The sequence below is a fragment of the Telmatherina bonti genome (genome assembly GCF_933228915.1).
Source record: "Telmatherina bonti genome assembly, chromosome: 14".
NCBI classification, from domain to species: Eukaryota; Metazoa; Chordata; class Actinopteri; order Atheriniformes; family Telmatherinidae; genus Telmatherina; species Telmatherina bonti.
The window spans coordinates 12,825,123-12,840,909 of NC_136612.1; the positions used below are offsets into that span (position 1 = coordinate 12,825,123).

General features: G+C 39.5%; 1 protein-coding gene across 1 annotated transcript; it reads left to right on the forward strand.

Annotated features, from left to right (window-relative positions):
- On the forward strand, positions 1-10,771 carry LOC306765949 (mucolipin-1-like; the record flags this gene model as incomplete). Its single annotated transcript, XM_079253496.1, has 13 exons — positions 1-43; positions 457-704; positions 789-950; positions 2,497-2,653; positions 3,004-3,085; positions 3,185-3,281; positions 4,713-4,812; positions 4,913-5,019; positions 5,102-5,251; positions 5,335-5,436; positions 5,549-5,671; positions 8,384-8,590; positions 10,637-10,771. The coding sequence occupies 13 exons, from the start codon at positions 1-3 to the stop codon at positions 10,769-10,771; spliced, it is 1,713 nt and encodes a 570-aa protein (XP_079109622.1).
- Positions 10,772-15,787: the final 5,016 nt, after the last annotated feature.

Genomic DNA, 15,787 nt, shown 5'->3' on the forward strand with positions numbered 1-15,787 from the left:
ATGGCGTCTTCAAGTCACACCTACAGCCAGGACGCGGCCACAGGTTTGTCCACGCGTCGTGCTCGCGGAGGGGGACGACCGCGTGGGATTGATTGCGTCTCTGTTATCAATACATTTAGAGGCGAAATTTTCTGACGGTTCACGTATAAATAATCATAAATGTCCAGAATGCCTTACTTGCAGGTAAATCAGAGGCTGAAAGGGAAATCACGCTGTTTTATGTTCTCGCGATAAGATCTGGGGCCTGTTGCACAAAATCTAGATAAGAGATAAAGCCGGGATATGTCTTCATTCTTTACCTCAAATCATCTGCAGATTTATTCCTTGATGGTTTGGACCAGATTAAAACACATTTAATATTTTAAAGTTCAGTTATTAATACATCTAGAGTTTTTAAATAATCATTTTCTATGAAAAAGCAACAAATTTGGTTGAATTTCTGTGTGATTTTTGCAGAGAAGGATAGACTCCTCTACTCCACATCCAGCTATGGGTCCCATGATCTGCGTGGGAGCCCCCGTCCCACCTCTCTGGTGGGCAATGAGCTGCAGCGGCAGCTGGAGGAAGACGAAGAGGAGGAAGAAGCTCTGAGAAGGAAACTCAAGTACTTCTTCATGAGCCCTTGTGACAAATACAATGCGAAGGGACGCAAGCCTTTCAAACTGGGCCTGCAGCTGCTGAAGATCATCATCGTGACTGTGCAGGTAAAGATGCATCTGGACTGCTTTTCTCCATGTTCAGATCGGTTGTGTCCTCTGGCTGAGGTGTTTTGTGCTTCTGCCGTTTAGTTGGTGCTGTTTGGACTCAGTAACCAGATGGTCGTGACGTTCAAAGAGGAAAACACAGCAGCATTCAGGCACCTTTTCCTGAAGGGTTACCAGGACAACGCTCCTCAGGCTGTCCACACGCAAGCAGAGCTCTACAACCGCATCCACTTTGCCATAGAGCAGGTAGACTAATGATTACCAGAAGCAGAAGGGAAGTAAAAGGAAATTAAAGTAATTTAATATAATCCTGTTCAAAAAGCTTAAATCACTGCTTTTTTCTTGTATTTTATTTCCAAGCAACCAGAATTTCTTCCAACCATTTAAATTTTGCTTAAATTACTGTTTTCCTGGTTTTCTAAAGATTTTTCATTAGACATTTGCTGCTTTTTCGCTCATTTTCAGTCCAAATCTTGGCCTTGACCGTTTTTGCGACCATGTTTTTTTTGTTTATTAAGTCACTTATAACACATATAGACAGAAAACACAGACCTGCCTCTAGAGGATGAACTAGTGCTGCTTACACATAACAACTTTTGATTTCTTTTAGTTGCATCTGTGAAAAAAGCCACAGATAGTAAATGGACTTGTATTTGTATAGCGCTTTTGTAGTCATGCAGACCACTCAAAGCACTTTACACTACTTGTAACATTCACCCATTCACACGCACACTCATACAACACACTCATACCCCGATAGGCACATCGGAGGGCAGCTTGGGGTTCAGTGTGTTGCCCCAGGACACTTCGGCATGTTGTCAGGGGAAGCTGGAATCGACCTCCCAACTTTCCAGTTGTAGGGCGACTGCTCTTCCTCCTGAGCTACAGCCGCCATTAATTAATTAATTAATTAATTAATTAATTAATTAATTAATTAATTAATTATCTTAACTGCTTAATCTGATGAAGGCTCGCAGGGAAGCTGGAGCCTCACAGATAAAAACATTTTGACATTAATAAAATAATTATTTTTCCATCATGAAAGTAATTAACTGAGAATGTGGCATATCTCAGCGCGGTGTGCAGAGAAAAGAGGAAGTGTCTATCTATTGCAAATAAACGGGATCTTAAAAGATTTTCCTTTAAAAATAAGAAAAAAAATCCAACAAATATCTTCAGCTGATCTTTCCACAGTTAATCAGAAACGGTCTGCGTAGACGGCTAGCTGTCAAGAAGCCACCTTTCAGGAAGGGAAACGGGGAGAAAAGACTGAAGATGTGTCACATCATGCAAGATCTGGACTGAAAATGAGTCGTCTGATGGAGAGATGAATCCTGAATTCCTCTGGTGTTAAAATCCTGGTCGTGTCACAGCGATGCCTGGTTAGCACAACAGAGCCGGTGTCGTGCTTTTTAGCTGCATTTTTAGCTGCAATTTTAGCTGCATTTGCATCAAGTAAAATTGGAAAATCGTGTGAAAATTCTTATTTATAATGAATACAGAGAAATACTAATAGATTCTGATCCAATATGCGGGAACATCTGGAAAGCATTAGCATTGTTGTGCTGCTTATTCAGCACAAGCTCAGCTGTCAGATCGATTCAGAGCCCAGACTTCAGCATTATGGATCAGTGAGGGATGGTTTGACAGAGAATAACGCAAAAGGCAGCAAACGTCCAGAGGAGATCTTTGGAAAGTCCTGGAGAACTTTTCCTCAAGACCTCTTCCAAATAAAAGAAAGAAATAAGAGGACTTGGCTGACTGTAGTTTCCCACCTCTTTTACCTCTGCAGTACATGGCTCTACCTGAGATCGCGCTTGGTCGGTACGCATATGTGATGGGCGTTGGCGTGAAAGGGAGCGCGCTCTCTCTCTGTCAGAGGTACTTCAGTCGGGGAACCATCGACCCAGTCAACGACACGTTTGACATCGACCCTCGTGTTATTACAGGTAGGAGGTGAAAGGTGAACGTTTCTCTGCTTCTTGTGCCAGGAGGTGCTTTCAGACTGTGCCCTACTTTTGCAGATGTGGAATAAATGCTATCAGTAGAAACAGCTTTTTTCCGTGTACTTTACCAAACCGGCCGTCTTCCTGGGAAAGCAGCTATTTGCAGCCGGCTGCTGCGTCTGGAAGCGTCTTCCAGTAATGCAGATAAGAACTTAGAGCTCAGCTCTGTTTGGAGGAAGTGTGGAGTTTATGTGATGTGGAAAGAGGCTATAAACGGTGTGGTTTTCAAACATTACTTCCTCCTAGATACATTTCACTTCCTGTAAGGTTATTTTCTGACTGTTCTTTTTCAGACTGCGTCGGCCTGAATCCCACAACGGACAGTTCTGCTCCTGGAAACAGTGACTACAAAAATTTCACGCTCGAGTTTTACAAGTTAGGTGTTATTTTGTTGAATAAAACAAATTTATTCTTCTACTGGAGTTTTCTTGTTATTAAATTCTCAGCATATTTCTTCTTCTGTTTTGTCTCCAGGCTGATCAATGTAACAATTGACTTCCAGCTGAAGGCCATAAACATCCAGACCATTATAAACAACGAAATCCCAGACTGCTACACCTTCGCTATCACAGTGAGATCTCCTCCATTTTCCCAAAGCAAGCAGAAATGTGTTTGAAGTCGGCTGCAGGACATCATGAATGTGTTATTCCTCACAATCTCACCCGTGTCTGCTTAGTTTATGATTTTCCTGAAAATTCAATGTGAAAACATGGATTCCTAGAGCCATGATAAGTATCAAAACTCTGCTGTAAATGTAAAAACCAACAGATTGCATTGCATCTTGACTTCAATCCAACCTCCATCCTGAGCTGCGTGAGGGGACATGATCCTTGTTGGAGCGACAATCCTTCTTATGAATGTTAATAAAACAAATCTATTTATCAGATATTCACATAGAAACAAGTAACTTCTACCTTCGATAAACCCTATGATTGAAGTTTGAAGTGGGACCGTACCTCATCAATATTACCTTATTGGCTGCCAAAAGATGTCTTTTGACATCTTTTGCAGTTTCTGTGTATGAAAAGCCAATTTGGCTGAACGCGCATCAAAACACCTCCAAAATGTGGCGCGCACCCAACATATTGTAGATGTGCTTCGAGCACACACCTGGCCAAATCAGACCCCCAAATTTCGCAGTCCCAAAAGATAAGCCAAAATGCTCCAAAACTACAACAGTGATTGGCAGCCAATGAGTTAAAGCTGGGGTAGGTAATGTTGCTCAGACATTTTTTTTAACTCTGGGTGAAGTGATTCCTCATCCTGATGGTAGTCTGTACATTTTGTAATCATGAGCAATAAGAAATATAGTTAGACCCCTTAGTTTACTATAAATCTATAAAAACCAAATGGGAGTTGTTCATTTCTTATATTTCCGAAGCTTCTTCTCTCGGCTGTCCTGCATAGAAATAGTGTGTTCAGATGAAAATACAAAGTAGTGAAGATGAAACTCGGAAGGCAAACATGGCTGAGAAAATGCAGGAAGGATTTCCTGACCTGGCTTGGTTATTTGCCTCCTCTTGCTAAACAGAAAAAGAGAAAATCGTTGGTGGAAAAAGCTGTGAACTAGAAAAGCACTCGGAGAGCGCAAACCTCCACCAACGCCTTTGAAAAGTTCCTGGATCCAAACGTTGATCTGAATCACGCCCGAAATTAAATCAATTCTTCTTTTTCACATTTCCAACAAGTTCTGAAAATTTAAATAAAATCTGTCCATAACTTTTTGAGTTTCTTGAACACAAACAGATAAATGCTGGTAAAAACATAACCTCCTTGGCGGAGGTAAGAAAAAAACCTCGGATCACGCAAGGAGCAGAACCAGAGGGGGAGGAGCCAAGACAGGGTGCCACTTTCAAATCTTGCTAGCTCCCCGACATTACCTACCCCAGCTTTAAATCAAATGATGAATTCACAAAGATATTTTATGTACAATGATGTTTCGTATGAAGCATTTTCCCGCCTGGTGGTTGTTTACTTACCGGGGTTTTCTTTATGGTCTCAGATCGTCATGGACAACCGAGCACACAGCGGTAAAGTTAAGATCAGCTTACAGAACCAGGCCACCATAAAAGAGTGTAAAGACCCCAATGTGTCTGGACATGGTGAGTTGCTGGTGGAGGCGGAGGTGGGATGTTAATTCATTAACCAACAGATTTTCTTAATTGGCTTTGATCCCTTTTGTTTCCGTTTCTCTTCTGGCAGCGGAAAGCTACGCTCGAGAGTTCTTTGATGTGCTGGTGGCCATCGTCTGCCTGTTGTCTCTGTTGCTGTGTGGCCGCTCCATCCTCAGAGGAATCATCCTGCAGCACGTAAGAAAGCTGAAACACGCATGTATGTTTGTGGGTAAGAACAAACAAAACCAACCATTCACCAAAACCTTCTCCATCACAGGAGTACGTGCAGTTTTTCAATCACAGACTCGGCCGCAGCGTGAACTGGGGAGACAGAATGGAGTTCATCAACGGCTGGTACATCCTCCTCATCATCAGCGACTTGTTCACCATCATCGGCAGCTTCATTAAAATTGGGATCGAGTCGAAGGTAACAGTTACACGCCTGTCAGCGAGATTTCTTGCTGTTGTTGGAAATAGCAGAAAATGATTGACTTGTCCTTTATGATGTAGACTTTGTCGTCATATGATGTGTGTGGGATCCTGCTGGGCACATCTACTCTGCTGGTGTGGGTGGGAGTCATCCGCTACCTCAGCTTCTTTCAGAAATACAACGTATGTGAAAAACAAACTTGTACTGTAATGTCTTTGCAAGGAGGAATCCTTATATTACAGCCTGAGTTTGGCTGTGTCCTGCCTTTTATTGAGTCAGCTTTTCTCTTTTCAGATCTTGATTGTGACACTAAGAGCTGCTTTTCCAAATGTCATCCGCTTCTGCTGCTGTGCAGCTGCTATTTATTTAGGATACTGCTTTTGTGGATGGATTGTACTGGGACCCTATCACACTAAGGTACCATACACAAACCTTGCAGGACTTTAACCAAGAGTCACTCTGGCAAAAAGTATAGTCACATGAAAAGGAAAGTTCACACTTGTGACACACTTGACTTCAGAAACTGAAAACATTCAAAACAGTTGTAAACCTTCCCAGAAACATTTTTTTTTCGTTAGATGAGACCAAAGTGAAGAAGTTTGGCCATAATGAAGAGCACCATGTTTGTTGAACATGGTGGTGGAAGGATGATGATTTGGGTTCATTTTCCAGGCACTGGACCTGAATGTCTTGTATAGTTAGTAGCTATATTTACATGGACTACTTTTAATCCAATCGAGTGTCAAATTTGAATAAAAATGTCCCATGTAAATACCACAGCTAAACCAATCATCCCCAATCAGAAATAATTTTCTATCGGATTAAAAAGGGGGGTTGAAACTTTATATGGACCGATCAGAAGGCAAAAATAACCATGTATATACTTATTCTCGCATGCTTGAACCACATGGCAGTTACTGACCTACCTGATGATTCAGGAGGGTCTTAAAAAATGGTGGCAGCAGAACAGAACAGAACAGGACTGTGGCAGATACGTTTTTGTTGGAAACTGAAGGAGCTCAGGATTATGGAGAATTTTTATTGTCAAAAGTTTCAAAACAAAACACAGAAAACCCCACTTTTTCTGGACAAGAAGGCACTGCACATTTTAAAAGCATTACTGTCGTGTAAATACAACTGATCGGATCACTTTACCTAGCTCCAACGTAAACATGCTAGCTGGAATCTCCAATCAGATTGATTTCAATCAGATAGATGAAATATTTGTCCATGTAAATGTAGCTATTGAGTAGACAGTAAACTCTGTATATTAAAGTATTCAAATGTTAAATGTGAGGCGTTCTGTCTGAAAACATAAGCTCGAATGAGACTGGTGACGCCATCCAGAAAGTCTTACATTCATTCAGACTAAAACTGGAGTTGACAGACTTGTGCAGTGAGATTTAAACAAAAAAGATCAGAAAGATTAAAATCTTTAAAATTTTGTTTATGATTTACATCCCTAAAGCTTACAAACAGTTAAATTGTTCTGATGTCACTAGATGTGAGTACCATTGGATTTATTTACATGGATGGCATCGGTTTAGTGAGTAATACAGGGTAACCTTAATGCACCTGTTTGCAGGATCTCAAAACTCTATGATTATAATGGTAGTTGAGCAAGACAAAGATGAAAAAGAGCAACATGGAGAAAAGTGAGCATACATAAAAAGAAAAATCAAATGTTCATCTGTAACAGGATTTTAGCTGTTGTACTTTACCATAGCCCCACTTAAGAGGTGTATAATCCAGGTGCCCCAAAGTAGAAGTTCTGTCCGGCAGCTGTTCCAACCAATCACTAAACCAGCTGAATTTAATAAGCTCAGCCTAAACTGCAAGATAGATGAGCCTGTTCTAAATGCACAGGTAGATTTTAAAAACATGGCAGGACTTCTACTTTACTTTTACTTCTACTTTATAAACCTCCTCTGCCCCACTTAGCATTAGCATGAACTGATGAGTCAGTTTGTGCTAAAGCTAAGTGCACTCATTGTATGTTGCCGCAAACACACTTAGCATTAGCTGGCTCAGTCAGCTGACTCTAGCTGACTCAGTCAACTAATACTAAGTGTTGTACTTTACCATGTACCCTGCTAGCTTTAACTGATTAGCTAATGCTAATGCTAAATGGGTTTGTTGTGCTTTACCGAGAATCCACTAAGCATTAGCATTAACTGATGGAGTGAGCTAATGCAAATACTAAATGGATTAATTATACTTTACCACTAACCTACTAGTCATTAATTGCTGGCGTCAGCTAATGCTGGAGCTAAGTGGGTTCATTGTTCTTTGCCACAGTATTAGCATTTACCTGTGGATTCATTGTATTTAAGTAAGAACCCACTTAGCATTTGCATGAGCTGATTTCATTAGTTAGCTGGTTTAGTTACAAGTAACTGGAAAAATGTCCCCAATGTTGATTGTTAAGCTATGTGAAGCTCTCTTTCAACTACAGCACCCACAAACTCAAACAATAGCCCACCTAATCTGCAATTTGGGACATATGTCGTACTTAAAAACCCAAAGTAATACATTAGAGGGTGATGGAAGGAATAATTATGGCTACATTGCCTGCTACAGTAATTAACATTAAACCAGAAGTGAAATTTGTGTTACAAGCCTCTTTTAAAACACTCCAGTGGCTGAATATTACACCACAAAGACACGGTAAATTTTAAGTTTGCATTGTGTGTGAATTATTAAGTCTATGTGTCGATTGCTTGATAACATAAATGGCTAATCAACCAATCACCAGACAGCAGCTCTGTCTATTTAGGCATGTAGACATGGTCACTAAAAATTATATCAATTTTTATAATTTCCTGGTCCATAAATATTTAAAAGTGAAAGTGAGCGCACTTTCTTTTTCACATGGTTGAACACGTCAGATCAGCCTTATTATCATAAAATCTTCAACAGCTTGTCATTTTGTAGTAATGAATGATTAATGAGTTAAGTAAATTAATATTTATTAGATATGAATCATGACAGCAAAAGGCCAACATTTTCCTGGTTAGTGCAGCTTTGTGTAAGCAATAAGCAGTCCTTTCTGGTTGGAAAAGAGTAGTACAGCACCATTAAAAGTTGTGATTTAACAGTTCCTTGCATAAATTTCTCTTATGTCTGCAGTTTCGCTCCCTTTCCATGGTGTCAGAGTGCCTGTTTTCTCTGATCAATGGAGACGACATGTTCATAACCTTTGCGGAGATGGAGCACAGCAGCACACTGGTTTGGATCTTCAGCCAAGTCTACCTTTACACCTTCATCTCCCTCTTCATCTACATGGTGCTGTCCCTCTTCATCGCTCTCATCACTGGAGCTTACGACACAATTATGGTAAAGTCACTGGTTTTATTTCAGTGTATGCATTTTTGGTGTGCTTTTTAAGCTAGCAGTGCAAAGGGTGGCAATTAATGTTCAGTAAGGATGTATCAATATCAAACCTACTATTTAAACAAAGTGTACAAAAGAAGGCCAACAAAACCACTAAGCAGGAGCCACAACCAACCAACACACTAGACAATCCCAGTAGCAACCGCCACAAGTCCCCAAATATGTTACGGTCCATACACAAAAGAAAAGAACGATAACATGCGAGAGACCATCATCAGTAATGTTTAAAATAAGTTTATTTAAACAAAATGAAATAAAGGAGAAAGTAACCCCAAAAAATAGGGGAGCAGATCATAAACCAGCCAAGCAGTTGGTCGTAGGATTCGGGCTGCTCACCAAACGAAAGACCTGAAACCAAAAACTGGACTTCTGGTGATTCCCAACTCAAGTTGCTGGAGCTGGCTGTGGCCTCCACTGGACACTGTCTGATCTCAGCTTTTATCCATCTGTGGCAGCCTTTCCAGCCACTCACTGCAAAGATAGAAAACATGCAAATGGACGCCGCTGATATAGGCGAAATGAAAAAGCTGACTGTGGCGTATGTCACGAGAATTTGAATTTCTGATTTTGGGGATATGCCTTGCCACGGCAGTGAACTACCTATCAGAAACACTTCATCCACCTTTATTTTAGAGGATTCTGACACTTTTCAAGCCATACATTCAGACCAGTGTTTCTCAGTCCTGGTTCTCAGGGACCACCACCCTGCCTGTTTTAGAGGTATTTCTAATTTACCACACCTGAATGGCTCATTAGCAGATTTGCAAAGAACTTGGTGAGCAGTTTAATCTGAATCAGGTGTGCCGGAGTTGGCAGTGGTCCCCGAGGACCAGGATTGAGAAGGACCCATTTTATATCACGCAATTAACCACTCAAGGCCCGCTTGTGTTTTCTTTCATACGTAAATGGGGACAAGCGTTTCAGACATTGTCATATGCCACCGTCCTCGTACTTCTTTGCGTCTTTTACATGCAGTTCAGTCAGTTAATCCTCTGCCGAGTTCAACAGTTGTTGGTCTTGTTGTTCTTCTCAATTTTTTTTTATGTCATCTTCTTATTTAGATGCTTTTTATTTAGCGGTTTCTGCATCTTATTCTTCCTGTTGCTCTTCCTCTTTTTTGGTTTGTCGTTTTCACTGTTTGTGTGTCAGCTATACAACTTAACACTGCCCCCACAAATTCTGGTGGTATTTCTTTGTCTTCTCCATCAACTGATGGCCGGCTAAGCCACAAAGAGATGCACCACATTACACTCCTAAAGCCTGCTACGTACTCCATGAGAAGCTGGACTTTTTTCTTGTTCTCCAGGCCCCTAAAAAAAATTGACATCATTTTGTTCCGCTGACGAGATAGAAGACGCATCGGACTGGTGGAATCTTTTTCTTGTGGAGCTCTGAGAAGTATTGCGTGATTGTTCGGACATTTTAGATGGGTTTGGTTAAGACAGAAAAGCATGCTGTTCCGCATTTTTGCTGATGCAGGTTAAACAGATTTTTTTAATATTAACAGCTGATCAAGATAGTGAGAAAGTAGGAACATTTTTACAACAACCCCTCCTGCCCGATAGCAGATGAAGCTTGTAATGGAGTATTAATTGACCAGACAAGATTTTTTTTCTAGTTCTCGAAAGCTAGAACGAAGATTTTGCTTCGTGTGGTGTGTGTAACAACCTTAACTGACACAGTAGACGGACAAAACTGTCCGTCTCCATATCTGTTTTCTTCATTGATCATAAATGGACCCTAATTTGTTTCATCTAACATTACTGGTCCTCACTCCTTACCGGTAAAATGTAATGTGATTTACTAGCGCTCACACTGGTACTTGGAATCAGGAAGTACTCAAATGCAAGTTCTTGTGCTCCAGCGTGGTATCGGCGCATCCTTAATGTTCGGCTGATCCATCACTTCTACTAGATTTTATAAGAGCTTGTAAATTTTCTTCGTCATGTTCGTCTTTTGAGAATGCTCAGCTTTGTTTTCTTCCCTCAGGCCCAAACGCAGGACCAGGTCCGCATCGCTGATCTCCATGCTTTCATTGCACAGTGCACTGACACGCCCAGTTCTGGCAAGTTCCGTGGGCCTGAGGGGTCTTCATGCTCCTTCTTGTGCTGCTGTGAATGGTGAGGAGGTGGACATAAAAGATGCACAGAAGCTCTAAGCAGGGTGTGTTAAAGGAGCAGGACACTTTAGATTTTTTTTTTCCCTCTATCTTTAAAGCACCATATTTCCACTCCAGTGACAGCTGACGACAATTGCACCTCTTTCTCCTTACACCCAGCAGGGATGATAAGCTCCTGGAGAGTGAGCTGACTGACCTTGAATCATTTTGTCCTTCAGTGCTCGTGTTTGAATTTTGCATTTAAATTCGTGCTGGAAAAGTAGATCGCACTGCACAGTCACAAGCCCAATTACCTGCCTCAGCTTTTGTACTGTATAAATAATTTATTGCCTCTTTCTGAAATGTCAGATTGTTAGGCCTTACAGGAGTCGAACCATCATGCCAGTAAGTACATTCATCACTCCAGACTGGACACAGGGTCCATCAAGTTGAATGAAGACAACTTTTCGCTTGAGTAATCCACTTTGTACAGGATTCTAATTATCTTTTGTCTAAATGGTTACCTATGATTTTCTCTTAATTATGTAATTATTCAGCTTGTTGATCTTAGTGGTAGAATAAGTAGAAGAATCAGCCAAGCAAGATAAAAAAGACGATTATCTTGATGGATGCATTAGCTTTTGTAGTGTTTTCATTCAAGGCTGTTCCTCTACTCCAGCAGATTAGCTCGCTTCTCTATCCCTTTGTTCACATCCTCCCATGGTTAAAAGGAGATGATAGCTGCAAGAGGAAGGACAAGCCCTGGAGCCAACCAGTTAGCCATCAATATGTATGAACTGCTTCTGCATGAGGAGTCAGATGCACAGAGGAAGCCTTGCTGCACTGGAACATTTTAGAAGTAGGATATTGTGTTAGACTATTGAAAAGACAGAAGTTAGTGACTGTCAAAAATAATTTTAAAAGTCTTATTAAGTTTATTATTTATGAATGTTGTTACACTTGAATACTGTTCTAACAGACAACACAAAACACCAAGCACACATACTTGATTCTATATGTAGAAATATTATTTCTACATATATTTGAATCAGTGGACTTGTTTTTTCATTAATCTAACATCCAGCTAAATGTGTACTGTTTTTTATTATTTTATTTATTAATTTATTTATTTTAATTTCCTTTATAGTTGTACAGCTCAAGAAAAAAATTTCAGTTCCATCAGAATGCTACTCTGACAAGCTAAGCTAATTCAAGCTAAGCTCAGCTAGTTGCACGTTAGCAGTTTATTAGGAGTTTCATCGTTTTAATTTATGATTTAATTGTAATATCTTTATAACTAGCCTATAAAAAGATAAACTAGCCCAAAAGCAGACTTAGCTGCTAGCTTAAATTAATGTTAGCCACATAGTGAAAGCTAATTTACTCTCACCTAGTGTAATAATACTTTTATCAATGATATATTGATTGATTGTATGATATTGATTGTAGAGATGTCAAAAAATCTGATTCCCATTTAACTTAAGAAGAAGATGCATTCGTTTAAAGGCACCTTAGCTGATAGATTAAATGCAAGCTTAGCTTCTCAGTGAAAACTCATTTAATTTACCATTTTACAACCTAATATAATTACACTTTTTTAAGTTATAATATTGATTATGTCCCAAAAAAAATCTAATTCCTGTTTAGCTTCGTTACAATACAAAGAGGCTAAACTAGCTTAACTAGCTCAGCTTCTATTTTAAATGCAAGTTTAGCTTTTTGTTGTAAGCTAATGTTCTATTTTATCACCTAGCATAATTGCTCATTATTATTATAACAATAACATAATTGCTCATCATGATTTAATTTAAAACAAAGCTGTTTATTGATTCTGTAGGGCTTTATATACCATGAGAGTTGTCTGTATTTTATATTACATTGATGTTGTCTGTGACATAGCTAGGACATTGATCAGTTTGAGTAAGGTAGGTTACTTGTGCACACCAGCACTCCACTGAGTTTTTTTTTTTTTATGGAACTTACTAATGCTTTTTAACTTACATATATAACATTGTTTACAACCATAAAAGAGTAGAAAGCTTGCTGTCTTAATATTTATATGCACTTTTTTTATTTGCACTTAATTACAAACTGTTACAACTTAATTTAATTTGAATAAGCTGCTTAGAGGTCAAACATCACAACAGAGAAAAGCACTATAAATGTATCTGCCCATGTTCTCCTCATGCCTAAGGAATACGTTTTTAATGCTGCCATGACTTTCATGGTAAGCACTGCTGCTCATTGTGTTTGTTTGCTTGCACTGTCTTTGTTGTCTTTTTATTTATTTTTTTAAACATTTTTTTAGATAAAAGGGAATATTTTGTTTTATATGTACAGATTTTGACATTTTATTTCTGTGCACTTGCTGTATTTCGTATCAATGGACACCTAAATAAACTATAAGAAATCAAATCAGAGATTGTTTTGAATTGTTATGAATGTATCAAACAATAACATTGAATGGTGATTGAAAAAACTTTTATTACATCCAACTGCGGCCTTTCTCCAATTGGAGCCCTAAATTTCTGCTGCAGGCATTATTTAGGAAAACATTGAATAATCAAAATAATAATCACAACAGCTAAAATACTCCGTTTCAGACAGGTTTACATGTGTTGCAAATCTGCAAGACAAATCTTATCTACCCTTAGTTTCTTGTCTAATCCATCAGAGCTCAGCTCCACTTTAGTTTTCTTACTTTTAACTGTTCTATAGATCTGCTTGATACCACAACACACCACTAGAGGGAGAGGAACATCTCTCTGTTGCTACCAGCTATGGAAATCAATTCAATGAAGAACAGTTCAGAAATATTAGTAAGAGAAACTACAAGCACTTTTGAGAGAATGGGGTAAACATCTCCCACATTAATGATAAAGAATGCTGAGCAAAGCTCTTGACCTTTAAGTTTACCATTATACATATACATTATACATAGTATACCATCATACACAACCTTACATCTCAGCAGAGTAAATGGAAGGAGAAAAATGCACACTCATGCAAGTAGACACAAGTAAGAGATTACAAGATCACTCAAAGTTCAAGGCAGGTATGTGCACTCACTCACTGTGGTACAGCTGCCCAATACACTCAGTATCTGCATGCATTATTCACTTAAGGAGGCTAGGGCTAACGGAAGCACTTAAAGTGACAAAAACTGGCTAAATCTGCTCACGTTTGAGGCTAAAACTGATTAAACAGCCCCTACACAGAAAACATGATGCAGGGGAGGGCTTTTCAGCTTGCTTGTCATTTGTCATAGTCCCACACAATCCCCTATAACACGTCTGAGTTGTTGAAAATAGTAAATCTGACAGTTGTTACTACACACACACACACTCAAAACACACATAGCATTAAAACTGCTTGTATACACTTAGCAAATGTGAGTGCCAAGGAGATTTATAAATATGGCCCCCACCAGCATTTCTGCCTGTCATATGCTAGAAGCTAGCATTAGGTTGGTCAGCCCTGTCTGGTATCAGCTGCTAGCAGTTAGCATCCATTTCTTCAGCCAAACCTGGTCCAGTGACAAAGTATAAGCACATGCTCATTGAACCAGTCAAAGTCCCTGCTTCTGGTAGGTAGCGCCCATGGGGACTGGTGATATCAATATTTTTCTTTTCCATACTAGTCATTGTTTTATGGTTTTTCATTGATACTGGTGCCCATTTCCATATCAAAACCACTATACTACCTTAAAGGAACATTATAAAACTGTACAACGTGCATGAATATCTTGATTGGAAGGGCAGGATATAATATATGTAAAACTCATGATGATAATTTACTTGAAAGAAATACTTATCATAAAATTAAATACAATAGTAACTAAATTAAATAAAAAGTTTAAAAAATAAATGTTTTAAAATTATGAAAAAAAATTTTTACACAAAAAATTAACACAAAATTAATTACATTTCTTAAATTGAAGGAAAACAGCGCTGAAGAACCAGAATTAAATCAGTAAAATAATAAAACCATCATCACTAGTGCTAGCACCATCAGCCTCATCATGTGACACAGAGGACATGGAAGGATGGGTTTCTACTCAGAGGTCTTTTTTTTTTTTTGCCTAAAGCTAAAAGTGAAAACAGGTAGCATGTTTTGTATTAAGCATTGTGGCCTCACAGCAAGAAGGTCGCTGGTTCAGTCCTCGGCTGGAGCGAGGTTTGGATAGTGGCCTTTCTGTGTGGTGTTTGCATGTTCTCTCCCCGTGTATGCGTGGGTTTTCTTCGAGTACTCTGGCTTCCTCCCACCGTCCAAAAACATGCATGTTAGGTTGATTAGTTTCTCTAAATTGACCATAGGAGTGAGGGTGAGTGGTTATTTGTCTCTGTGTTAGCCCTGTGATGGACTGGTGAGCTGTCCAGGGTGTACCCCGCCTTTCGCCCTAATGACTGCTGGGATAGGCTGAAGCTCCCCGCGACCCTGAATCGGACCAAGCAGTGAGGATAATGAACGACTGAATGAATGAATGTTTCATATATTAGCATAGTGATATTTTAGTATTTTAAAAAAGTGGTTGAATCCAATATTTTGACGGACACATACTGAGATTTTACAGAGTACTGACACACCCTTCTCTACACCAACCACACAACAAACTATTAGCCTCAGTTAGCTCCATGCTAACATTTCCTTTTAGTTTCTTATTTCATTGTCTTGCCACACCTCATCCACTGTAAGTGCCAATAGTTAAGATTGATTGCCAATAACTGACCCCTATAGAAGATTAGTTCCTCCAATCATCTATAGATCTTCCATGTGGGCTGTCTGACCTTGACTTTCTGACTCCTTGGACTCTCCAGTCACAGCATTGATTAGTGATTTTACTCTGGTCTTGTCTTGTAACACAAGACGTGTCATTTCTTTAGAAGAGGGGGACTTCACCTGCAATCACAACCACCATCAGCCTCCAAAATCATTTACAGAGCAGCATCCAGAGGGAGTTCTGAATCTTTAGAGGCCAAAAACATCATCATGCTCTGTGAGAAGCAGGTTTGACCCACATACTGCAAAAGAACATCACTCAG